Source organism: Balaenoptera borealis (assembly GCF_965194805.1).
Source record: "Balaenoptera borealis genome assembly, chromosome: X".
Taxonomy (NCBI): Eukaryota; Metazoa; Chordata; class Mammalia; order Artiodactyla; family Balaenopteridae; genus Balaenoptera; species Balaenoptera borealis.
The window spans coordinates 54,246,616-54,274,177 of NC_138881.1; the positions used below are offsets into that span (position 1 = coordinate 54,246,616).

At 38.4% G+C, this 27,562-nt stretch overlaps 1 protein-coding gene across 8 annotated transcripts in view; it reads right to left on the reverse strand.

The window, feature by feature from the left end:
• Positions 1-27,562, reverse strand: part of EDA2R (ectodysplasin A2 receptor) — a 163,559-nt gene that overhangs the window by 57,432 nt on the left and 78,565 nt on the right. For 6 of the 8 annotated variants that reach the window (XM_082376698.1, XM_082376694.1, XM_082376696.1 and 3 more), the window contains exon 2: positions 16,155-16,251. In XM_082376698.1, coding sequence (XP_082232824.1) covers positions 16,155-16,225 — 71 coding nt within the window. In that variant the 5' untranslated portion in view covers positions 16,226-16,251. Of the gene's footprint in view, positions 1-16,154; positions 16,252-24,020; positions 24,079-27,562 lie in introns of all 8 variants that reach the window. The other 2 variants (XM_082376697.1, XM_082376693.1) reach the window with 1 other exon arrangement.

Consider the following 27,562-nt stretch of genomic DNA (forward strand, 5'->3'; position numbering starts at 1 on the left):
AGACAAAGATGACCCAAAAAAGAAAACTACAGGCCAATATCACTGATGAACATAGATGCAAAAATCCTCAACTAAATACTAGGAAACAGAATCCAACAACACAGCAAAAGGATAATATACCATGATCAAGTGGGGTTTATCCCAGGAATGCAAGGATTCTGCAATATACCAAATCAATCAATGTGATAAACCATATTAACAAATTGAAGGAGAAAAACCATATGATCATTTCAGTAGATGCAGAAAAACTTTCCACAAAATTCAACACCCAATTTTTGTAAAAACACTCCAGGAAGTAGGCATAGAGGGAACTTAACTCACCATAATAAAGGCCATATATGACAAACCCACAGCCAACATCGATATCAATGGTGAAAAATTGAAACCATTTCCACTGAGATCAGGAACAACACAAGGTTGTCCACTCTCACCACTATTATTCAACATAGTTTTGGAAGTTTTAGTCACAGCAATCAGAGAAGAAAAAGAAATAAAAGGAATCCAATTCCGAAAAGAAGAAGGAAAACTCAATGTTTGCAGATGACATGACATTATACATAGAGAATCCGAAAGACGCTACCAGAAAACTACTAGAGATAATCAGTGAGTTTGGTAGAGTAGCAGGATACAAAATTAATGCACATAAATCTCTTGCATTCATATAAACTAAAGTGATGAAAAATTTGGAAGAGAAATTAAGGAAATGCTCCCATTTACCATTGCAACAAAAAAGAATAAAACACGTAGGAATAAACCTACCCAAGGAGACAAAAGACCTGTATGCAGAAAACTATAAGACACTGATGAAAGAAATAAGATGATACAAACAGATGGGGAGACATACCATGTTCTTTGATTGGAAGAATCAACATTGTGAAAATGACTATACTACCCAAAGCAATCTACAGATTCAATGTAATGCCTATCAAACTACCAATGACATTTTTCACAGAACTAGAACAAAAAAGTTCACAATTTGTATGGAAACACAAAAGACCTCGAATAGCCAAAGCAAAGTTGAGAAAGCTAAACAGAGCTGGAGAAATCAGGCTCCTGGACTTCAGACTGTACTACAAAGCTACAGTAATCAAGACAGTTTGGTACTGGCAGAAAAACAAAAATGGAACAGGAAAGAAATCCCAGAGGTAAATGCACACACATATGGTCACTTTATCTTTGATAAAAGAGGCAAGAATATTCAATGGAGAAAAGACTGCTTCTTCAATAAGCGGTGCTCAGAAAACTAGACAGCTACATGTAAAAGAATGGAATTAGAACACTCCCTAACACCATACACAAAAATAAACTCAAAATGGATCAAAGACCTAAATGTAAGGACAGACACTATAAAACTCTTAGAGGAAAACACAGGCAGAACACTCTATGACATAAATCACAGCAAGATACTTTTTGACCCACATCCTAGAGAAATGGAAATAACAAAAATAAATAAATGGGACATAAGGAAACTTAAAAGTTTTTGCACAGCATAGGATACCATAAACAAGACAAAAAGACAACCCTCAGAATGGGAGCATTAGTGGCAAGGGTTTCAGTTTTTCACCATTGAGAACAATGGTGGCTGTGGGTTTGCCATATATGGCCTTTCTTATGTTGAGGTAAGTTCCCTCTATGCCTACTTTCTAGAAGGTCTTTATCATACATAGGTGTTGAATTTGTCAAAAGCTTTTTCTGCATCTATTGAGAGGATAATAGGGTTTTTCTTCTTCAGTTTGTTAATATGGTTTATCATATTGACTGATTTGTGTATATTGAAGAATCCTTGCATTCCTGGGATAAACCCCACTTGATCATGGTGTATGATCCATTAATATGCTGTTGGATTCTGTTTGCTAGCATTTTGTTGAGGATTTTTGCATCTATGTTCATCAGTGATATTGGCCTGTAGTTTTCTTTCTTTGTGACATCTTTGTCTGGTTTTGGTATTAGGGTGATGTTGGCCTCACAGAATGAGTTTGGGAGTGTTCCTCCCTCTTCTATATTTTGGAAGAGTTTGAGAAGGATAGTTGTTAGCTCTTCTCTTAATGTTTGATAGAATTCGCCTGTGAAGCCATCTGATACTGGGCTTTTGTTTGTTGGAAGATTTTTAGTCACAGTCTCAATTTCAGTGCTTCTGTATGGTCTGTTTATATTTTCTATTTCTTCCTGGTTCAGTCTCGGAAGGTTGTGCTTTTCTAAGCATTTGTCCATTTCTTCCAGGTTGTCCATTTTATTGGCATATAGTTGCTTGTAGTAATCTCTCATGATCCTTTGTATTTCTGCAGTGTCAGTTGTTACTTCTCCTTTTTCTTTTCTAATTCTATTGATTTGAGTCTTCTCCCTTTTTTTCTTGATGAGTCTGGGTAAGGGTTTATCAATTTTGTTTATCTTCTCAAAGAACCAGCTTTTAGTTTTATTGATCTTTGCTATCGTTTCCTTCATTTCTTTATCATTTATTTCTGATCTGATATTTATGATTTCTTTCCTTCTGTTAACATTGGGGTTTTTTTGTTCTTCTTTCTCTAATTGTTTTAGGTGTAAAGTCAGCTTGTTTATTTGAGATGTTTCTTGTTTCTTGAGGTAGGTTTTTAATGCTGTAAACTTCCCTCTTAGAACTGCTTTTGGTGCATCCCATAGGTTTTGGGTCTTTGTGTTTTCATTGTTATTTGTTTCTAGTTATTTTTTTGATTTCCTCAGTGATCTCTTGGTTATTAAGTAGTGTATTGTTTAGCCTCCACGTGTTTGTATCTTTTACAGTGTTTTTCCTGTAATTGAAATCTAGTCTCATAACGTTGTGGTCAGAAAAGATACTTGATACGATTTCAATTTTCTTAAATTTACCAAGGTTTGATTTGTGAACCACGATATGATCTATCCTGGAGAATGTTCCATGAGCACTTGAGAAGAAAGTGTAATCTACTGTTTTTGGATGGAATGTCCTATAATCAACAATTAAGTCCATCTTGTTTAATGTATCATTTAAAGCTTGTGTTTCCCTATTTATTTTCTTTTTGGATGATCTGTTTATTGGTGAAAGTGGGGACTTAAAGTCCCCTACTATCATTGTGTTACTTTTGATTACCCCTTTTATGGCTGATAGCATTTGCCTTATGTATTGAAGTGCTCCTGTGTTGGGTGCATAAATGTTTACAATTGTTATATCTTCTTCTTGGATTGATCCCTTGATCATTATGCAGTGTCCTTCTTTGTCTCTTGTAATAGTCTTTATTTTAAAACTATTTTGTCTGATATGAGAATTTCTCCTCCACCTGTCTTTTGATTTCCATTTTCATGGAATATCTTTTTCCGTCCTTTCACTTTCAGTCTGTATGTGTCCCTAGGACAAAAGTGGGTCTCTTGTAGACAGCATACGTACAGGTCTTGTTTTTGTATCCAATCAGCCAGTCTAGGTCTTTGGTTGGAGCATTTAATCCATTTACATTTAAGGTAAGTATCTATATATGTTCTTATTACCATTTTCTTTTTTTAATCATCTTTATTGAAGTATAATTGCTTTACAATGGTGTGTTAATTTCTGCTTTATAACAAAGTGAATCATACATACATATACATATACATATGCTATTACTATTTTCTTAATTGTTTTAGGTTTGTTATTGTAAGTCTTTTTCTTGTCTTGTGTTTCCTGTCTAGAGAAGTTTCTTTAGCATTTGATGTAAGGCTGGTTTGGTGATGATGTATTCTCTTAGCTTTGGCTTGTCTGTAAAGCTTTTAATTTCTCCATCGAATCTGAGTGAGATACTTGCTGGTTAGCGTAATCTTGGTTGTAGGCATTTCCCTTTCATCACTTTAAATATGTCCTGCCACTCCCTTCTGGCTTGCAGAATTTCTGGTGAAAGATCAGCTGTTAACCTTATGGGGATTCCCTTGTATGTTAATTGTTGCTTTTTCCTTGCTGCTTTAAATATTTTTCCTTTATATTTATTTTTTGATAGTTTGATTAATATATGTCTTGGCATGTTTCTCCTTGGATTTATCCTGTATGGGACTCTCTGCACTTCCTGGACTTGACTATTTCCTTTCCCACATTAGAGAAGGTTTCAACTATAATCTCTTCAAATATTTTCTCAGTCCCGTTTTTTCCCTCTTTTTCTTCTGGGACCCCTATAATTCAAATTTTTGCATGTTTAATGTTGTCCCAGATGTCTCTGAGACTTTCCTCAATTATTTTCATTCTTTTTCCTTTATTCTGCCCTGCAGTAGTTATTTCCACTATTTTATCTTCCAGGTCACTTATCTGTTCTTCTGCCTCGTTTATTCTTCTATTGATTCCTTCTGGAGAATTTTTAATTTCATTTATTGTGTTATTCTTTATTGTTTGTTTGCTCTTTAGTTCTTCTAGGTCCTTGTTAAACGTTTCTTGTATTTTCTCCATTCTATTTCCAAGATTTTGGATCATCTTTACTATCATTACTCTGAATTCTGTTTCAGGTAGCCTGCTTATTTCCTATTCATTTGTTTGTTCTGGTAGGTTTTTACCTTGCTCCTTCATCTGCTGCATATTTATCTTCTCCTTTTATTTAACTTACTGTGTTTGGGGTCCCCTTTTCGCAGGCTGCATGTTCGTAGTTCCTGTTGGTCTTGGTGTCTGTCCCCAGTGGCTAATTCTGGTTCAGTGTGTTGTGTAGCCTTCCTGGTGGAAGGGACTGGTGCCTGTGTTCTGGTGGATGAGGCTGGATCTTGTCTTTCTGGTGGGCATGACCACGTCTGGTGGTGTGTTTTGGGGTGTCTGTGCACTGTGATTTTAGGCATCCTCTCTGTTATTGGGTGGTGTTGTGTTCTTGTCTTGCTAGTTGTTTGGCATAAGGTGTCCATCACTGTAGTTTGCTTGTCATCGACTGGAGCTGGATTTTAGCGTTGAGATGGAGGTCTCTGGGAAAGCTTTTGCCATTTGATATTACATGGGGCCAAGAGGTTGCTGGTGGACCAGTATCCTGAACTCAGATCTCCAACCTCTGAAGCTCAGCCCTGACACCCAGTTGGACCACCAAGACCCTGTCAGCCACACGGCTCAGAAGAAAATGGAGAAGAAAAAAGAAAGAAGGAAAGAAAGAAAAGAAAAGAAACAAAATTATTAAAATTAAAATATTATTTAAAGCAAAAAATAAAAAAACTAATTAAAAAAAAAGAAACAGAGCAACCAAACCAAAAGAGAAATTCACCAGTGATAACAAGCACTAAAGACTCTATGAAAAAAAAATACCAAACAAAAAAAAGGAAAGAGAGAACCCTAGGAGAAGTGGTAAAAGTAAAGCTGTACAGACAAAATCATACAAAGAAGCATGCATATACACACTCACCAAAAGAGAAAAGGAAAAAAATATATATATATATATATAAAGATAGAGAGCAAAGAAATCAATAAACAAATCTACAGGTAATAATAATCTCTAAGTATTAAACTAAGATAAACATAAAACCAGAAACAAATTAGATGCAGAATGCAAACCCCCAGTCTACATTTGCCCCCAAAGTCCACCCCCTGAATTTTGGGATGCTTCATTGTCTATTCAGGTATTCCAGAGATACAGGGTACATGAAGTTGATTGTGGAGATTTATTCTGGTGTTCCTGAGGCTGCTGGGAGTAATTTCCTTTTCTCATCTTTGTTTGCACATATCCTGGGTTTCAGCTTTGGATTTCGCCCCACCTCTGTGTGAAGGTCACCTGAGGGTGTTTATTTTCCGCCCAGACAGGACGGGGTTAAAGTAGCAGCTGATTAGGTGGCTCTGGCTCACTTGGGCCGGGTGGAGGGAGGGGTATGGAATGCGGGGCGAGCCTGGGGCAGCAGAGGCCAGTATGATGTTGCAACAGCCTGAGGCACGCCATGTGTTCTCCCAGGGAAGTTGTCCCTGGATCACGGGACCCTGGCATATAGGGCTGCACAGGCTCCCGGGAATGGAGGTGTGGCTAGTGACCTGTGCTTGCATACAGGCTACTTGGTGGCTCCAACAGCAGCCTTAGCATTTCATGCCCTTCTTTGGTGTTTGTGCTGATAGCTGCAACTTACGCCTGTCTCTGGAGCTCTTTTAGGATGTGCTCTGAATCCCCTCTCCTTGCACACCCCAAAACAATGGTCTCTTGCCTCTTAGGCAGGTCCAGACTTTTTCCTGGACTCCCTCCCAGCTAGCTGTGGTGCACTAGCCCCCTTCAGGCTGTGTTCATGCAGCCAACCCCAGTCCACTCCCTGGGATCTGAACTCCGAACCCTGTGCCTCAGCTCCCAGCCCCCACCAGCCCCACTGGGTGAGCAGACAAGCCTTGCAGGCTGGTGAGTGCTGGTCAGTTCCAATCCTCTGTGTGGGAATCTCTCCACTTTGCCCTCTGCACCCCTGTTGCTGTGCTCTCCTCCATGCCTCGATGCTCATCCCCCCTCCACCCCTCGTCTCCACCAGTGAAGGGGCTTCCTTGTGTGTGGAAACTTTTCCTCCTTCACAACTCCCTCTCAGAAGTGCAGGTCCCGTCCCTATTCTTTTGTCTCTGTTTTTCCTTTTTTCTTTGGCCCTACCCAGGTACGTGGGGAGTTTCTTGCCTTTTGGGAAGTCTGAGGACTTCTGCCAGTGTCCAGTAGGTGTTCTGTAGGAGTTTTTCCACATGTAGATGTATTTTTTGATGTATTTCTTGGGAGGAAGGTGATCTCCACTTCTTACTCCTCTGCCATCTTGAAGGTCCCCCTCAACACCCATTTATATAAAAACTCCCCAGAAAGTTGGCAAAGAGGGAACCTAATTCAACATAATAAAGGCTATATACAAAAAACCCACAGCAAACATCATTTTCAGTGGTGAAAAACTGTAACATTTCCTCCAGGATCAGGTACAAGACAGGGATGTCCACTTATGCCACTATTATTCAACATAGTTTGGGAAGTCCTAACCATGGCACTCAGAGAAGAAAGAAGTAAAAGGAATCCAAATTGGAAAAGAAGAATTAAAACTGTCCCTGTTTGCTGATGACATGATACTATGCATTGAAACTCATAAATATGCTACAGGAAAACTACTAGAGCTCATCAACGAATTTGGTAAAGTTGCAGGATACAAAATTAATACACAGAAATCTCTTGCTTTCCTATACACTAACAATAAAAATCAGCAAGAGGAATTAAGGAAACAATCTCATTTACCGTCACAGCGAAGATAATAAAATAACTAGGAATAAACCTACCTAAGGAGGCAAAAGACCTGTACTCAGAAATCTATAAGATACTGATGAAAGTAATCCAAGACAACACAAACAGATGGAGAGATATACCACGTTCCTGGATTGGAAGAATCAATACTGTGAAAATAACTATACTACACAAAGCAACCTACACATTCAGCACAATTCCTATCAAATAACCAATGGCATTTTTTACTGAATTAGCTCAAAAATTTTACAATTTGTATGGAAACACAAAAGACCCTGAAGAGCCAAATCAATCCTGAGAAGGAAAAATGAAGTTGGAGGAAACAGGTTCCCTGACTTCAGACTATGCTATAAAGCTATGGTCATCAAGACAGTATGGTTCTGGCACAAAAACAAAACTATAGATGAGTGGAGCAGGATAGACAGCCCATAGTTAAACTCACGCACCTACGGTCACCTAATAGATGACAAAGCAGCAAGAATATACAATGGAGAGAAAAGAGTCTCTTCAAAGAATGGTGTTGAGAAAACTGAATAGCTACATGTAAAAGAATAAAATTAGAACACTCCCTAACACCATACACAAAAATAAACTCAAAATGGATTAAAGACCTGAATGTAAGGCCACACCCTGTAAAACTCTTAGAGGAAAACATAGGCAGAACACTGCTTGTTGTAAATCACAGCAAGATCTTTTTTGACCTACCATGTAGAGTAATGATAATAAGCAGAAAAACAAATGGGACCTAGTTAAACTTAAAAGTTTTTGCAATGCAAAGGTATCCGTAAACAAAATGAAAAGACAACCCTCAGAATGGGACAAAATATATTGGGTTGGCCAAAATGTCAGTTCGGGGATTTCCATAAGATGGTACAGAAAAACACGAATGAACTTTTTTGTCAACCAAATATTTGCAAATGAAAGAATTGACAATGGATTAATTGCCAAAGTATACAAACAGGTCATGCAGCTCAATATCATAAAAACAAAGAACCCAATCCAAAAATGGGCAGAATGCCTAAAATTACATTTTTCCCAAGGAGACATACAGATGGCCAACAAACACAGGAGAAGCTGCTCAACATCACTAATTATTAGAGAAATGTGAATCAAAACTACAATGAAGTATCACCTCACACCGGTCAGAATGTAGATCATCAGAAAATCTATAAACAGTAAATGCTGAAGAGGATGTAAAAAAAGGGAACACTCCTACACTGTTGGTAGGAATATAAATTGGTACAGTCACTATGGAGAACAGTATGGAGGTTCCTTAAAAACTAAAAATAGAACTACCATACAACCCAGCAATCCCACTACTGGGCATATACCCTGAGAAAGCCGTAATTCAAAAGGAGTCATGTACCACAATGTTCACTGCAGCACTATTTACAATAGCCAGGACATGGAAGCAACCTAAACATCCATCAACAGAGGAATGGATAAAGAAGATGTGATACATATATACAATGGGATATTACTCAGCCATAAAAAGGAATGAAATTGGGTCATTTGTAGAGACGTGGATGCATCTAAAGACTGTCATACAGAGTGAAATAAGTCAGAAAGAGAAAAACAAATATCGTATATTAAAGCATATATGTGGAACCTAGAAAATGGTACAGATGAACCGGCTTGCAGAGCAGAAATTGAGACATAGAAGTAGAGAACAAACGTATGGACACCAAGGGGGGAAAGTGGCGGGGGCTGGGGGTTGTGGTGTGATGAATTGGGAGATTGGGATTGACATGTATGCACTGATGTGTATAAAATGGATGACTAATAAGAAATAAATAAATAAACATTTAAAAAAAGAAGGAAGTGTAACAATATAGTCCCTGACACATAGTAGGGCCTCAAATAGTAATAATAATTATTTATATTGTAATTCTTTCATATATCTACTTACTAGTAATAATTACAGCAAATCCTCACACAGCACTTTAGTGAGGTAGTGCTACGGGTTAAATTGTGTCCCTCCCAAAATTCAAAAGTTAAAATTCTAAACCCCAGTAACTAAGAATGTGACTTTATTTGGAAATAGGTCACTGCAGATGTATTAGTTAAGATGAGGTTATATTGGAGTAGGATGGGCCCCTACTCCAATCATAAAAAAAGAAAAAGAGCATTGGAGTAAAAAGACATGAGCCTCACTCCTCCCTTGCTCACTTGCTAGAGAAGAGAATGATGAGAGCTAGCTAACTAGCATTTATTGAGAATAACCATGTGTTAGCCATGCCTCTTTATTTTATTCATCAATTCATTAATTTGGAAAATACTTAATGAGCAACTACTATGTGTCAGGATGCTATTCTGGATGTTGTGACTAAATTGAATCAACCAGACAGATTCCTGCTCTCGTGGTCTTATATTCTTGTTTATTCTCCACAAAACTCTGTAAGTTGTGCATTATCATCTATGTTTCACAAATAAGCAGGCTTGAGGCATAATGATGTATCACAACAAGTGACCCATCCTGGGAAACTTCTTCCATAACAGAGACACCAGGCTGCAGTGGGTGCAAGGGGGATTTCAAAACAACACATAACCAGTCCAAGAGGCCTCTTTGTCCTGTCGTCTGAGACTTCTCCCTCACCTAGAGATGTGTGGCCATGGTGCATTTCAGTGGTATCCTATCACAGGAAGTGGTCTGGCCTGAGAAATATCCTTTCTCCCACAACTCAGAGACTTCCTTCCTCTAATCTAGATGCACCAGTGACCTGGCCCAATTCCTTACACCCCTTAGGCAGCACCAGCAGAGAGTAGTGAGAGCCGTAGCAGCACCAGATAAACCACACAGACCAAAATCACAACCACAAAGACCCTGAAAATTAAATTGTTGTTAGAACCAGACTCACAAAAGTAGGCTAGGACCTGTGTGATAAACCTAAACAGGTAACTGCCTGCTAAAGTAAAAGATTTAACTGGAACCCTGAGTCCCCTAATATAATTGACAAAAATGTCCAAAATATGAAAGAAAAATCTCCTGTCATAACAAGAATCAGGGAACTACAACATGAATAAGAAAAAGCAATCAACTGACACCAACACTTAGATGAAACAGATGTTGGAATGATCTGACAAGGATTTTAAGGCAGGCATCATAAAATGTTTCAACAAGCAATCACAAATTATCTTGAAACAAAAGGAGAAATTAAAAATCTCGAAAAAGAAATAGGAATTATAAAAATATGTAATTTTAGATAGAAATTATAAAAATAAAAAATAAATCTCACTGTATGAACTCAATAGTAGGGAGGAGATGACAGATAATAGAATCACTGAACTTCAGGACACAAAAATAGAATGTATGCTATCATGGACCTGTGGGACAACAATGAAAGATCAAACAATTATATTATCAGAGTCTCATGAAAAGAGAAGGAAAATATGTGTCTGAAAATATTTTCAAGGAAATAAAAGTTGAATACTTCACAAATTTGGCAAAAGATCTACAGATTCAAGAAGATGAGAAATTCCCAAATAGAAGAAATTCAAAGAAATGAACACCAATACACATTGTAATGAAAGTTCTAAAAACTAAAGACACAGAAAAAATCTTGGAAGTAGCTGCAAAATAAATGACATTAACTAAAGACCATACCAATAGGAATGACAGCAGGTTTCTATCTGAAGCCATGGAGGCCAGAATGAAGTGGTCAATGTTTTTCAAGTGCTGAAAGAAAAGAACTGTCACAAGTTCAAATTCTATATCCATTGAAAACATCCTTCAGGAATTAACATGAAATAAAGACATTCTAAGGCAAAGGAAAACTAAAAGAATTTGTTGCTAGTAGATGTACCCTTAAAGAATGGCTAAAAGGAGTTCTTCAAACAGAAAGAAAATTTCAAACAGAAAGGAAATGATAAAATGACAGAAGAAGGAATTTTGGAGCATCAGGAAGGAAAAAAAGAACATTGGAAGAACAAAAATATGGCTATATACAATAAACTGTACTTCTCATGAGTTTTATATATTGTTTAATGATTAAAAGAAAAAACATAAAATTATCTGATACTCAAAGCAATGATATTTGAAAGTGAGGAAAGTAAAGGAACCTAAGTAGAAGTAATGTTTCCATACAGTACTAAAAATGGTAAAATGTTGATAACAGTGGAGAGTGTTGTCACATGTGTATATTGTAATACAGTAAGTCCCCTACATACGAACGAGTTCCATTCCAAGACCATGTTCATTAAGTCCAATTTGTTCGTAAGTCCAACAAAGTTAGCCTAGGTACCCAACTAATACAATCGACTATATAGTACTGTGTGTAATAGGTTTATAATACTTTTCACACAAATAATACATAACAAACAAACACAAAAATAAAGAAAACATTTGAATCTTACAGTACAGTACCTTGAAAAGTATAGTAGTACAGTACAACAGCTGGCATACAGGGGCTGGCATTGAGTGAACAGGCAAGAAGAGTTACTGACTGGAGGAGGGAGAGGAGGTGGGAGATGGTAGAGCTGAAGGATCGTCAGCAATAGGAGACGGAAAGCAAGCTTCAATTTCACTCACGCCTGATGTTGATAGAATGTATTTTCACATCTTTGAAAGTTCGCAACTTGGACTTTGTAGGTGACTTACTGTACCCAGAATGATTTCAAGGAAACTGTACAAAAACACTACAAATAAATCAAGATGGAATCCTAAAAAAAAATGTTCGAGTAACCCACAGGGGGGCAAGAAAAGACAAACGGAAGAACAAGAAACAGAAAAAAATAAAATGATCAAATGGTCTAACATATCAACAATTACCTTAAATATAAATGGTTTAAGTACACCAATTAAGAGCAGAGATTGGCATGGTGGATAAACACTATCAAATTGTCCTCAACAAGAATTCCTTGAATAAACAGATGTTTCATTTCTTAAGAAATTAAAAAGGAAGAAATCATCATGAAAAATTTATATTGAAAATTTTCTTTCCTAATGAGGAAGCAAAGAAAATTTGTTCAAATGATCAAGCCCCCAAAACTCTTTTCCTACTAACCAGTTTTATAACCAGAGAAACATTGATTTTCTTAATTAATTTTACCAAGCTAGCACAGTTCTTATATAAGTTTTGAATCTGATAGCACTGAGTACTTATTTATTATAAATAAAATATTAACTTATAAAACATAAGAGGGCATTTAATCCAAAATCACAATAAAATTATCCTCGGGATGCAAGATACTTTAATTTTGGAATTTATTAATATATGTCATCAAATTAATATATCAAAGGGACATACATGAGATAGTCAAGAGATAATGAATGATAAAATGAAATAAAATTCAAAACCATTTCTGATTTTTAAAAGTATTACACATTATATAAATGATTTTTAAAATACCCCATATTCTGCTATCTGTTTTTCTACTCAGGTGCCTTACCTGAGTGAAGAATGAACAATAAACAATGAATAGAACAGAAAAAACAAGCAAACAGAAACGGTTCACAAAACTGCAAATAAACAAACACCAAAAGGTGATATTTCCCCCTATCAAATAGAAAACAGTAAAAAAAAAAAAATTAACATAAAGTCCTCATATGTTAGTAATTTAATGTTACAAAGGAAGACATAAAATTAATAGATGATAGAAACACACATTATTTATGTGTGGTTAGGCTTCTAGGATATAAGAATTCCATGAACTGTTGAAAATAAATGTAATTATAGTGGAAATTAGTAAAAAAAAATCACAAGTGTTATCTGCTAATATATTACAGGAATCTTAAAACTGTATGCATTATTTAGCTTGAAAATTATACTTCTAAAAATGTGTCCTGAGGAAAGAGTGTTGATTTTCTCTAAAGATTTACTTACAGTGATGTTTATGGTTCATATGAGTGAACTTTGAAACTAAATAAAAGAAATTATAAAAACAAGACTGTGTCAGATGCTGTTAGCCCCTTATCCAAAAGTCATTGCCCATTTTCTTCCTTACTAACAGAACATTGATTTCATTCTGGGTGGCAAAGTGACCAGCCTCAAGAACTGACTCTCCCTTCCTTCCCTCCCTTCCTTCCTTTCTGGCTGCATTGGGTCTTTGTTGCTTCGCGAGGGCTTTCTCTAGTTGCCTCGAGGCGGGGCTCCTCTTCATTGTGGTGTGTGGGCTTCTCATTGCGGTGGCTTCTGTTGTTGCAGAGCATGAGCTCTAGGCACACGGGCTTCAGTAGTTGTGGCACACGGGCTCAGTAGTTGTGGCTTGTGGGCTCTAGAGCTCAGGCTCAGTAGTTGTGGCACACGGGCTTGGTTGCTCTGTGACATGTGGGATCCTCCCGGACCAGAGCTCGAACCTCTGTCCTCTGCATTGGCAGGTGGATTCGTAACCACTGCGCCACCAGGGAAGTCCAAGAAGTGATTCTTGATTGGTCTTAGTCCATTATGGAAATCCCATTTTTGTTTGCCAGGCATTCATGTCCTAGCACTCCCAGCAGTTTTGAGATACTTATAATGCCCAACTCTGGCCCATAACATACAAAAGGAAATCTGTTGGGGAGCTTCTAGGAAAATACTTCTTCACTAACAACGTCATGCTACTTTGTCTCTGCTCCTTCTTCCTGAATTTGACTCTGATGTGAAGATGTAATGCTTTGAGTTATGGTAACCAAGAGGCCACAAGCATGAGGAAAAAATAACAAGGTGCCCAGGATGTAGGATAAAAAGAGCCTGGGTCCTTGACAATATTGTTGATCTGCCCACCCAACCACAAGGATCCCTGCTTCCAAATTTCATTACATAAATAAATGTGTTTATGGTTCAAGTCACTGGTAAGTTTTATGTTACTTTTAACTTAGTACATCCTAATTTAATCAAAGATTAACTAATTTGCCCACAGCAAAGCTGGGACTCAAACCCATGTGTATCCAATTTTTACTGAACCACTGTGACTTTGACCAAGTCACATATGCTCTCTGAGTCTCAGTTTCAACATCTAAAATGGGGCTAATAATACCTTCTTGGTGAGACTCGAGAGCCAAATGAGATAATGCACATGAAAGCTCTTTACAAAATACAGACTGCTATAAAAGTACAAGCTGTTTTTACATAAAGCAGTTGCAGGAACACAATACTGCAGTTCATTCATTTTTTCTGAGCTTTCTAGTGGTGCTGAAATAAATGACAACCAAAGAGGTGCTTAGACAAATGCACATTTCATCATGGGCCACTTTTTGAGAATTCGGTAACAGCAGTTTAACAGAAAGACCTATTTTTCTCCCTTGGAGAAGTTCAGGTTTGTAAATATGGATGGTTTTAAAGGTAATGACCATGTACATGACAGGAACACTTCTCAGAGCTTGTTTTTATAGGAGTGCCAAGACTTTTGATCATGAAGATGAATGTGATATTTTAAATTGTCAAGCTAAGTAGCTTATTCCATTGGGTCCATCCTAATGTCTAGCATGACCTAACTTCTGAAGACTTTTCCTTGGTCTTGGGATCCCTTGTTAACCATGTGGGCACCCCACTGTGGTATAGAATGCTATGTGTAAAGAGTTAAAATTAGAGTTAGTGCTTGTCTGTTAATATCCCTGGACCTTAGTCTCTTCATTTGTGAAATAGGGAGGTAGGAAGGAGGCGGGCTAAATAATTGATACATTTTGTTTCAGTCAGAGTATCATGTCACTCTCCTACCTAAAACCATCCAAAGGGTTCCTGGTGTGCTTTTTAAAAAATTAAAATTTCTCATCATAAACTTAAAGATTCCCATGGTTTGGCCGATACCTCCCTCTGTGACCTCATTATGTACTACTCTACCTCTCACTCACCAATCATCAGCTGCACTTACCTTCTTCCTCTTTCTTGAACATGCCTAGCTCATTCTCACCTTGGAACTCTGCACTAGCTGTATCCTCTCCCCAGAAGGCACCTCCTTAGAGAGGCCTTCCCTTGCTACCTAATCTAAGCAGCCATCCAGTCACTCTGTATCAGGTCACTGTAAATAATTCTTGTCATACTTCCATATCTATGTATGTATCTTGTTCATTGTTTGCTCCACTAATTAAAAGGTAAGGTTCATGAAGGCAAATAATTTTGTCTGTTTTACCATACCCACAGTGGCTACACCCATGCCTGCCACTTTGTAGGTGTTCAGTAAGTAATTGCTGAATTAAGGAACGACTGCATAAAATATATGAGTGTGAAAAAAAAAAATCTGCTGGCTGTCTGTTCCCAGCCTTTGTGCTCCCAGCAGCAGCCTAAATTTAATACCATCCCCAGGTTCTGGGACCAACAGGGACCTGAAGCAGGAACAATTAAGCAGCTCCAGCTCTGCAAGCCAGGGCTGTGTATAAAATCCCTGCTTTGTGGGTGGTTTTGTTCTGACCCTTACCACTAATTGGGATTCTAGACCCTCACTAGTTCCCCATCAACGAAGCCTCTCTTGCAGTTTCCTCAGTGGCCCAGTCCCTCTAGACAGAGACCACATTTCAGGCTACTCAGTTCTTCTCTCTTTCCCATTCCCAAGACCTGATATCTGGCTCCTGAGCCCCAAGCAAGTGGGCCCTGCTTTAGTTGACATATGTCCCTAATACCAAACAGCCTTCCTAGGCCTTTGTATTACACATTTACTCTGAAATACCCCACTATCTCATGGAATCCTCCCCTGCCCCTGATGCTGCCAGGTTGACTTCTTAATGGAGCTGTGACTGCTATTGTTATAATTTTTGTTTTCTGTTTTTTTTTTGATGTGGACCGTTTTTTTTTAAAGTCTACTGAATTTGTTACAATATTGCTTCTGATTTATGTTTTGGTTTTTTTGGCCCTGAGGCATGTGGGATCTTAGCTCCCCGACCAGGGGTCGAACTCGCACCCCCTGCATTGGAAGGTGAAGTCTTAACCACTGGACCACCAGAGAAGTCCCCTGTCATAATCTTTGGTTTGTTTTATCTACTAAACTGATTAGACACAGATGGGGCTGACTCTCCTAATCTTGGACTCTCTTGGTTGCCAGTCTGGTTCCTAAGATGTGACAGAAATAAGTATCCTGACCAGGGGGACTTACCTTGGAGAGCTCTTGTCCAGGCCCACAGAGTTGGCAAGTGACACACCGTCCCCATTGGTCCCAGTACTCATTTTCTTGGCAATCCATGGTGGGAATGCTATGGGTACAGAACATAACAATTAGGGAACTAGTGGAAAGGGATTTCAAAGTAAGTAGTGGCTTCCATGTCAATTGGTTTATGGGCCTCTTAATCTAGTCTCTGATCCTGGGTTATAAGGGTTGAGAAAGCCAACCCAAAACAGCTAATGCATATATAGCACTGACCATGTGCCAAGAACTCTTAAATGGTTTACAAGTAATAATTCAACCTTTAAAACAACCATATCAAGAATTATTATTAGCCTAATTTTGCATATGAGGAAAATGAAGCACAGAGACTAAGGGATTCACCAAAGTTCACACAGTCAGTGGTTATAACACTTGCTGAACTGGAAAGAGAATAAGACAAGGAGCTGGTTTCTGCCTAGGGAGTAGAGAATAACCACAATCTCTCACATGTTTCCAGCTATTAACAGTTTAGAAAGCACTTTAATACCCATTATATTTGATACATACAACATCCATGTGAGGTAAGAAATATAGAGATTATCATCCTTCTTTTGTGGATGAGAAAGCTGAAACATGGTTCCCTTTTGCCAAAACTGTCTTTAACTTTGAGGAGAACTAGCTGTCATTGCTTCTGTCCTTGCCTGGGTAGGAGGGGAGAATGACCCAGCATGAAGAAATATGCTGGTACACTATGGTGTAGAGAAAAGGAAACACTAGTCGGATAACAGTTCTCATAATACAAATAGCATAGGGCAGTGGCACTAGCATTGGTCAGAGTGTTGGGAGATATGGGTTCTATCCTGGATATAGGGTAACCAATCATCCAGGTTCGCTTAGGACTAAGAAGCTTCCTCAGGACATGGGACTTTCAGTGTTAAAACTGGGACAGTCTCAGGTAAATTGGGATGGTTGGTCAACTTACTTGGCTCTTCTTTCAACCTATGATCCTGTATGATTCACTTTATTTTTTCTGGCCTTAGTTACTTAATTTGAAGAAAGGGGGAAGTATATTCCTCACCTACCTTATATAGCTCTTGGGATGATTAAATGAGCTAAGGTCCATCAAAGCATTCTGAAGGATTTGAAAAGTTATACAAAATAAGACAGAGTTAAGTATGTAGAGAGTGAGTTTTCTACAAAGATGAATCTTAATGTAAGTAACTGATACATGGGGCTTGCACTGCTCAAAGAGAAAGGTGGGGTGAGATTCTTCTGTTCACTCCTTAACCTCATGCCAAGGTGAACTTCAGGTGGCTTCTCAAAGTACTGAGAGTCCTAAGTATGTACTTCCAGTCAGAAGAGAGGAGAGTGTGAATGTGCACCTTGAGGGACCATCACTCCTTCCTTCAAAAGTCCCTAATAGCGATGGGGTAAGTCATCCTGTCTGGCATTTTTGCTTGAATGCACCTTTTCCCACCATCAACTGGGCCATTCTTTCCCATGCATTCATTCAGAAGAAAGTGGGCTACAAAATCCATTTTTGCACAAGCTGAAGATGCTCCCTCCTATGTTGTTTTGATTACTGGCCCATAGTGTCACCCTCAGTAGGTACGCTCCCCTCCCTACCCCATCTTCTCATTAAGAACAAAAACCATCAGTGGTCTCACAGCCCTCATGACAAGGGAATTAAGTGTCATGGGCACAGGACCAGCATACTGGTCTGGACAACTCCCCTGTATCCTTCTCTTGCCCACAAAAACAGAAAAACATCGTCAGGAGCCAAAGAGCAGTCCTGCCCTTGAGATAAGCTCCTGATATAGGCATCTGAAATCTCCATAGCAGCTGTTTCTGGCCTTTGGGTGTCTGAGACACCCTATTCTGTTTAGTATCCAGAGCCCCTCCCATGTAATAAACATCATGTGGCGTGAATTTTAACATGTCCCTCTAACTTTGGCTTTGAGACCTGTGTCTAGGCAAGCCAGGCATATTGCCAAATCCCCATATCAGGTCCCAGGGGATGAACAAAGGACTTTTTCCCCTTCTTTTGTCAAACTGTTTATCCAAAGCATACAAGTTAAACTGTCTTTCATTATAAGTTTAACAAATTGCCTTTTCAAAAGAGAAGAAAGCCACATAGACTCTGATCTGTTCTGAAGAAGTCAGGGCATATGGGTAAAATTGTCTAATAATGGTTAAATTATTACCCAGGGACAAACTCAGACCTTATGTAAAGTTCTTCCCTGTGGTCAGCAGTGTCCTGTGGTAGATGTACTGCCTTTTTATTTTAAGAGAAGGTGAGAGAGAATAATTAGGTTTTGAGAAAATCAGAGCTACTCTGAAGCATCCTATAACTGCAGCTAACACTCTTCTAAAATGTCACAGAAGATGTGTCTGAATCTTCCAAACTGCTGTATAAGTCAGCAATATAGACAGACCTATAAGATTTTGACATATGTATATACTCATACAAACACTATCCAGATAAAGATACAAAACCTTTCCATTACCTCAGTAGACCCTTTCATGCCCCTTCCCAGTCAATGCAATCCCCTTCTCCCAGGCAATTTCTATTCTGGCTTCTATCACAATTATTAGTTTAACCTGTCCTTGAACTTCATATAAATTGGATTCATATAAGAGCACTCTTGGGATTTCCCTCGTGGTCCACTGGCTAAGACTGTGTGCTCCCAATGCAGGAGGCCCGGTTTTGATCCCTGGTCAGGGAACTAGATCCCACACGCTGCAACTAAATATCCCACATGCCACAACTAAAAGATCCCGCATGTGGCAAAAGAAGATCCCACGTGCCACAACTAAGACCCTGTGCAGCCAAATAAATAACTAAATAAATATTTCAAAAAAAGAGCACTTTTTTTGTTTTTGGCTTTCTTTGCTCAATGTAATGTCTGTGAGATTTATCCATTACACTGTATGTAGCAATATTCATTCCTTACCATTGCTGTGTAGTACCCCATTGTATGGATATGACACAATTTATTTATGCATTTTTTTTGGTTGATGGACATTGAGCTGTTTCTGATTTGTGGCCATTTATAATAAAGTTGCTATACTATGGTCGATTGATTTTCAAAAAGAGTGCCAAGACAATTCAATGGGAAAGGAACAGGCTTTTCAAAAAAAGGCATTGTGACAACTGGGTATCCACATAAAAAAGAATCAAATTGGACCCTTACCTCACACCATGTATAAAATTAACTCAAAATGGAACAAAGCTCTAAATGAAAGATATAAACTTATAAAACTCTTAAAAGAGCTTTATAAGAAAACATAAAAATGTTTATAATTAAATATTTCTTTCTTATAAGAAAATATAGGTATAAATATTTGTGACCTTTGATTAGGTTATGGTTTCTTAGATACAACACCAAAAGGAAAGCAACAAGACAGAAAAAATGATAAATTTTACTTAATCAAAATTTAAAACTTTTGTGCTTCAAGGACAATATCAAGAAAATAAAAAGACAACCCACATAATGGGAGAAAAAAACCCTATAAATTATAGAGAACTGATAAGATATATATATATAATAATAGAGAAATCTTATAACTCAACAATAAAAATGCAAATAACCTAATTAAATATGGGCAAAGTAACTGAATATACATTGCTCCAAGAAGATATAAAAATGGCCAATAAGGATATTAAAAGATGCTCAATGTCATTAGCAATTAGGGTAATGCAAATCAAAATCACCATGAAATCCCACTTCATACCCACTAAGGTGGCTTTAATAAAAAAGGGGATGATTAAGGATCAAGGCAAAGATGTGGATAAATTGCAACCCTCATATATTGCTTGTGAGAATGTAAAGTGGTGCAGTCCTTTTGGAAAATGGTTTTGCAGTTCCTCAAAATATTAAACATAAAGTTACCACATGATCCAGCAATTCCAATATTTGGTATATAGCCAAAAGTACTGAAAATATATATCCACACAAAAATTTGTACATGAATGTTCCTAGCAGCATTATACATAATAGCCAAAAATGTAGAAACAACTCAAATGTAAATCAACTACGTGGATAAACAAAATGTGGTCTATCAATGCAATTAAATATTATTCAGCCAGAAAAAGGAATGAAGTACTTGATGAGGACTACAACATGGATGAAACTTGAAAATATTATGCTAAGTGAAAGAAGCCACACAAAAGGAAAACTATATGATTCCATTTATATGAAATGTTCAGAATAGGCAATTCATAGAGACAGAAAGTAGGCTAGTAGTTGCCAGGGGCTGGGGAAAGGAGAGAATGGGAAATAGCTACTTAATGGATATGAGTTTCATTTCGGGGTGATGAAATGGTTTGGAACTAGATAGTAGTGATGGTTGTACAACTTGGTGAATATGTTAAAAAAACAGTGAATTATGCACTTTAAAAAGTGAATTTTATGGTATGTGAATTATGTTTCAATTTTTTAAAAAACCTAGTTCTTCAGCTTTTTCTTTAATACTGTGAACTACCCTGTATCATTCTAATAGACAGTGCTTAAGTTATTCCCCAAATTAAAATTTTAAAAAGCTACTATGAATATTCTTATATATGCCTCCAAATGATTTTTTTTACCCAAATTTATCTAATAAGTGCTATTTGGGTATATTGATTGGGTTTAACCAGAGGGGCTGACAAGTGGCAAGATGACTAGAATATCTCCTTATTTTGTCTGTCTCTGTCATGTGACTGCTCACTCTGTCCATACCCCTGTCATGATCCCCTCCCTCCCCCAAAAAAATAACCTAGGAAAATAAGAATGCAACCTGACAGGGAAAAGGAGAAGTAATGAGGCTGACATTAATAATAATCCCCACATGAGCTCATTGTGCCCTAAAAAGTTGATGTTGGCTAAGTTTCTCCTGGATGTTAGGTACTCAGACTACTGCCAGTGCAGCTGCCTCTGGACACAGCTTACGATTGCTGCTCTTCTCAACTTGCACATGCCTGTGGGATGAAACATTCTGTCTCTAGGACGGGTGGGCAGAACAAGATGACAGGTCTAAATTAAGAACTCAGGACTTCATGGAAGATATTTGCTTTTCCTGGGCAGTGCAGGAGATGTGGGATTAAAAAGGATGAGGAAGACAGCAGCTGGTCCATGCCCTGCCCATTCCTCTCCTTGTGAGCCTACCCAGTCACCCACGTGCAGAGGACTGGCAAAAATCAAAGTAGTTGCTCAGTCTGGCCGTGAGAACAGTGCTTTCTTTGAAAATCAAGCTTCTAATCTGTGCAGTGCCCTCATCATTTCCAGATGCTTGGCCTATAATTCAGATGTTGCTTTATCATTTGGTGCTGGCTCTCAGCCTTCTCCTTCCTGGCCTGGCCCAGGGTTACTCCTATCCCAGCTTTCTCTTGCCCATTATCTGCTTCCAAACTATCAAACATCTTATCTTCCTCCTGCCCAAGTATTTGTGAATTCTGCATTCCTCAGAATGGTGAGTGGTCCCAGGTCCAGCTCTGCCATCAGAAGCATGATCCTCCCCACTGCCAAACTCAAGGTCTCAATCATACCATGAGGATTTGGTCAATCTCTTTGACTAGTGGTTCTCAGTATAGGCTGCACCTTGGGAGCTTCAAAAAAACACTTATACCTGGGTCACATTCCTGAGATTCTGATGTATTTGGAATTTTAAAAATTCACCAGGTGATTCTCATGTGCAGCCAACTTTGAAAATCATTGTTTTAAGGGCTCTTTTTGGCTCTTGTATGTTTCACCTGAATATAAGGTGCAGTCAGAAAAAAGTCCTTCTGTTCCCCCATATTCAGAGGGAACTTGGTGAGGGAGTAACCTGGGGCCTACCCATTTTTTTTTTCTGGAAAGAATGGGTGATAGAGTTATAAGGGCTAAGGGTGGAATGGTTCTTTTAAAACATGTTAGATCATGTCATTTCCAACCTCAAAATCCATCGATGTCTCTCCACCTCACTCAATAAACTAAAGTCCTTATAATGGTCAATGAGGTTTTAGATGATCTGCCTACCGCCCCATCACCTCTTTGACTCCATGATCTACTATTCTTCCTATTACTCCCTTAACTCCAGCCATGCCAACCTCCTTGCTCTTCCTCAAACTAACCAGGAAATGCTTCTACCTTAAGGCCTTAACACTCGCTGTTCCCTTATTCAGGCATGTTTTCCCCCAGATATCCACATGACTACCTTCCTCATCTTCTTCAGTTCTTTGATCACAAACTATCTTCTTAGTGAGGCTTCTTGACCACTATTTCAAAACTGCAAGTTCCCTCCATATTCCCTATCCCTTCTCCTGTTTCATTCTTCTCAGTAGCACTTGTGACCATCTGACACACACTACATCTTACTTATTTACTTCTTTATTGCCTGATTCTACCCCAACTAGAATGTGAGCACCATGAGATCATAGCCCTGTTGTGGTCACTACTTCATCCCCCCTGCTTAGAACAGTGCCTGGCATACAATAGGCACTAAATAAATATTTGTTGGATGAGTGAATGGTAAAAATTTACAAAATAATGGTAACAATCTTCTGTCTGAGCGAAAGGTTTCACAGTTTGAAAGGGTTTCATATCAGTTAGCTCAATATTTCCTTCCAGTAACCCTGAGAATAAGCCATGGATTATTATCACCAATTCATAGATTTTAAAAACTGTGGCTTAAAGAAAATAAAATGCCTCTAAATTTATTTAACTAGCATTAAATAAAGCCAGAACTCACAGGTGATTTAAGACTCATGAGTTTGGCATGCTTTCCAAGGCAGTATTGAACTCTAAAATAGGGAATGAAGGTCCTCCCAGGCTGTCACTTAAATTTACTATTTCATCAGCAATCTTTTAGGTTGGGACAAAGGTATTTTCTGAATACTAATCTGTGCTTTAAAGAATGGCTAGACAGGGTTTCTGCTCAAGCCCTAGGAGACAAGGGCCAGGACAAAGATGGTAGCAATAAGAACAAGAAGGAAGTGATGGTGGGAGATACAGATCTTACAAAGTAAGTCCATAGGACCTTACAATTACATGGATGTGAGAGCCAAGAGAAAGACATAAGTCAGAGAAGATACTGAGGGTTTCTGCCTGGGAAACCAGGAGAACCTCAGGGCACAAAAAGTGTGAAAGGGGAGTTGCTTGTTAGGAAAAAAAGAGACAATGCACTCAGTTTTTCAAATTGTTTTAAGCATGGAAAGTTTGAGGGGACAAAGGAACATGTCAGTTGTGGTGCCTAGCAGGCAATTAAAATATGTGGAACATAGGTTGGGGCTAGAGATAAGTCAAATTCATAAAAATACCAGCTCGTGGATGCACATCAGAATCGTCTGGGGTACTTTAAAACATACCTATTCCCTAGACCAATTAAATAAAATCTTCAGAAGGTAGAGCACCATTGGCCTAGGTAAATCATGGCAGAGGCTTAGATGAGCAAAGAAAAATGCCAAGGACAAAACACTAAGGAACATCCATATGTGAAGCTGGAAGAGGAAGATTAGTCAGCAGCAACCAAGAAGGGGAATCCAGGGAAGAAAGAATAGAACTCAGATGGGACAGTACAGGACAAAGTTTTAAGAAGTAAAAGGTGAGCAACAGTGTCAGCTGTTGGTACAGGGAGGTGAAGGAGCATCAAGACTGGAAATACATTATTTTGTTGGTATGTGACAAAAGTAAATTGTCTTAATATTCAAGCATATCACAATATGTGCATGGGATAGAAATAATTCAGAGACCACAGGTGGTTGTTACAGTTTTTAACAAGCTTCTCTTTCCATTTCCAAAGTGGCTGAAGAATTTCAACTGTTAGTGATAGCAACATTTGGTCCAGTAATGTCAGGATTAGTATATCAACAGAGGAGAATGAAGGAAGCTGTGCAAAATTAAAGAAGTCACATCTATTTACCTTGTTCTTTACTCTGGTGTACAGAGCAACAGATAATGGCTCAGCAAGAATAAAGATGCTGGAGTAGAAAAATAAATAAAATTTTATTAAAAACAATTGTTACTGTACAGATAGAATTAATATCCAGTTGGATCATTTCAATTCAGCCAAAAGCAAATGTTAACCATGTGAGTTAAAATCTTTCTCCTTCAAAACATGTGGAAGCACACACATCCACAACAAAAAAGCACAAATCTAAAAAAGGCAAACATAACTTAAAAGACTAAATTGAGGGAGAGAAAAAGCTAAAAAATATATAAATATTTAGTTAGTGTCTGGAACTGCTGAAAAAAAATGATAAAGGGAGGGGAGAAAAGAGCTGTGTAGCCAAGAATATGGTGATATAATTAAGACCATCAATCTCTGGGCTGATTATGAGAGGAAAATATCACTTTAATGATTGCTGAAACAGTCTTCCCAAGTGGGAGCAAAGGTACGGAAACTACCGTGGATGATGTTCAAGGGAAAAATGAGATAATGTATGTGAGAGTGCTCCGGAAACTCCAAATTGTGCTACACATGTGAGGGGTTACTATGACTGTTGTTTCTATTCCACCCAGAGTTTGGGAACAAAGGACATTGGAGAGAGGCTACAGGCCAGACAAACAACCAATACCCAAAACCCCTGCTTTTGTTCCACAGTGTCCCTAGCCAAAGTGAGTCACATTCATGTACCGACCACCACAAGATACAATGAAATTAGTGGTATCATCAAAAATTAGTTACATCGCCAGCAGTACTAGGTGACTTTCCAGAGAGGATATGCTTTTGACTGAGTTCTCCCAGCTGAAAACTGGATTCATGGTATGATTTCTTTACAGGGCTAGGAACTGGATAAAACTCAGTCAAGTGCTCTCATTTCTGATTTTTATTAATGTTCTTTGGTCTTGCCCCACATTCTCTCCACCCTGTCCAGTTTACCAACTATCTAGAATAGTTGTATCTCTCTGAAGATGTCAATAAGAACAGTGCCCTTTCTCCCACAGCAATGTAAATTCTATCATGTACACTATCCCTTCCTCATAGGCCAGAAGTATCCTAAAGAAACAGATATACAAACTGATGAGCATTTGCAAGCACAGCTAAGGGCTACTTATCCTTCCAATCTGAATGGGAGAATCAGTCCATAGAATGAAGCCTGTCTGTACAGGATGAGATATTGATGCCAAAACATTTCTTGCCTTTTACTTTTTAGGCTGCCTAAGAAAAAGAAAGGTGGCGGGGTAGTGGGGAAAAGATGAAACTGATACAACAAGAAGCCTATGATTACATATGTAAATGCACATTCTATAAAACAATTTTCAGAATCGTAGATGGGAGCTTAAAACTCATCTTAGTCCCAGCTGCCTGTTACCCAATAAAGAAATACCATCCATATCTACTTGAACTCACCTCAAATAGAGTAACAGACACCTCAGTACTCATATGACAGCACATTTCATTATGGTTTATTTTTTTTTCTCCTCTTTGGTAACTGGCTAAAACTTCAAACCATCAGATAATTGAAAACATATTCTCATGGAATCCCAAAAGGATTCTTCAAGACAACCTAACCTCATTCCCTTGATGATCCATATGGGGAGACTGAGGCCCCTCTAGAAGGAATAAAATTTCCCCCAATTCACATAGTTGGTCAGCACAGAGCCAGGACTAGAATCCAAAGTCTCCAAATTTAGGGCCCATTGCCAAAATTAGAAAACAAAACAAAACAAAACAATACTGACCTTGGAGTAACAAAAATCTGGTTTCTAGTTTTGTTCAGACACTTACTAACTAAATGATCTCTAGCAAGTTTCATTTTCTTTGAGCCTATTTGGCTACCTGTACAATTAAGACAAGAGGACCTGGACCGTCCCTAGTTGGGATGAGGAGTCAGTGGGATTATGGATTTGAAAGTACCTGGCACACAGTGGGAACTTAAGAAATAATTTACAAAGGAACTTGTCACATTCACCCATCCTGTTCCTTTTACAGTGTTTCTGATCACTTTGAAGGTACCACCATCACCCCAGCTTATATAGCTCAAAGCCTCAGAGTCTTATTTGACTTGACAGCATGCTATAAGAGAAATGATGGAAGAGCTGGGCTGTTTGACCTGGGAATGAAAGATGAATGGGGATCTGTTTCTTGGTTTTCAGATCTCTGAGGAGCTATCATGGCAGAGAATGAGCAGACTGAGCAGACTTCTCTGAGTGGCCCCAGGGAGAATGACTACAACCTCTGGAAGCCACAGGGAGACTGAATTCAGTTTAACAAAAGGAAGAACTTTTGCAGACTCAAGGCTTTCTATGAAGGGAATTGACTCTCTCAGAGATCTGTAAGTACACTCGCTTTGAAAGTATTCAGGCAGAGACTAGCAAAGATGTTATAAGGTGAAGTCAATTGGGGTGAAAGAAAATTATGATTCATGAACTTCCTACTATGAATTTTCTACCTACTATGCATCAGATATTGTGCTAGATACTTCACAGGGATTATTTCTTTTAATCCTTCCAACAAAACTATGACATGTCTACTATTCTCCCTTCAGACTGAGTTTTGGAGACGTTCAGTATTTCTCACTGGGGTTACTACTGGTATTATAAGCGGGTGGTGCTCAACATCAGTAATCATTAGAGAAATGCAAATCAAAACTACAATGAGGTATCACCTCACACCAGTCAGAATGACCATCATCAAAAATCTACACACAATAAATGCTGGAAAGGGTGTGGAGAAAAGGGAACCCTCTTGCACTGTTGGTGGGAATGTAAATTGATACAGCCACTATGGAGAACAGTATGGAGGTTCCTTAAAAAACTAAAAATAGAACTACCATACGACCCAGCAATCCCACTACTGGGCATATATCCTGAGAAAACCATAATTCAAAAAGAGTCATGTACCACAATGTTCATTGCAGCTCAATTTACAATATCCAGGACATGGAAGCAACCTAAGTGTCCATCGACAGATGAATGGATAAAGAAGATATGGCACATATATACAATGGAATATTACTCAGTCATAAAAAGAAACAAAATTGAATTATTTGTAGTGAGGTGGATGGACCTAGGGTCTGTCATACAGAGTGAAGTAAGTCAGAAAGAGAAAAACAAATACCATATTCTAACACATATATATGGAATCTAAAAAAAAGGTTATGAAGAACCTAGGGACAGGACAGGAATAAAGACGCCGACATAGAGAATGGACTTGAGGACATGGGGAGGGGGAAGGGTAAGCTGGGACAAAGTAAGTGAGTGGCATGGACATATAGACACTACCAAATGTAAAATAGATAGCTAGTGGGAAGCAGCTGCATAGCACAGGGAGATCAGCTTGGTGCTTTGTGACCACCTAGAGGGGTGGGATAGGGAGGGTGGGAGGGAGACGCAAGAAGGAGGAGATATGGGGATATACGTAAATGTATAGCTGATTCACTCTGTTGTAAAGCAGAAACTAACACACCATTGCAAAGCAATTATACTCCAATAAAGATACTAAAAAAATAAAATAAATAA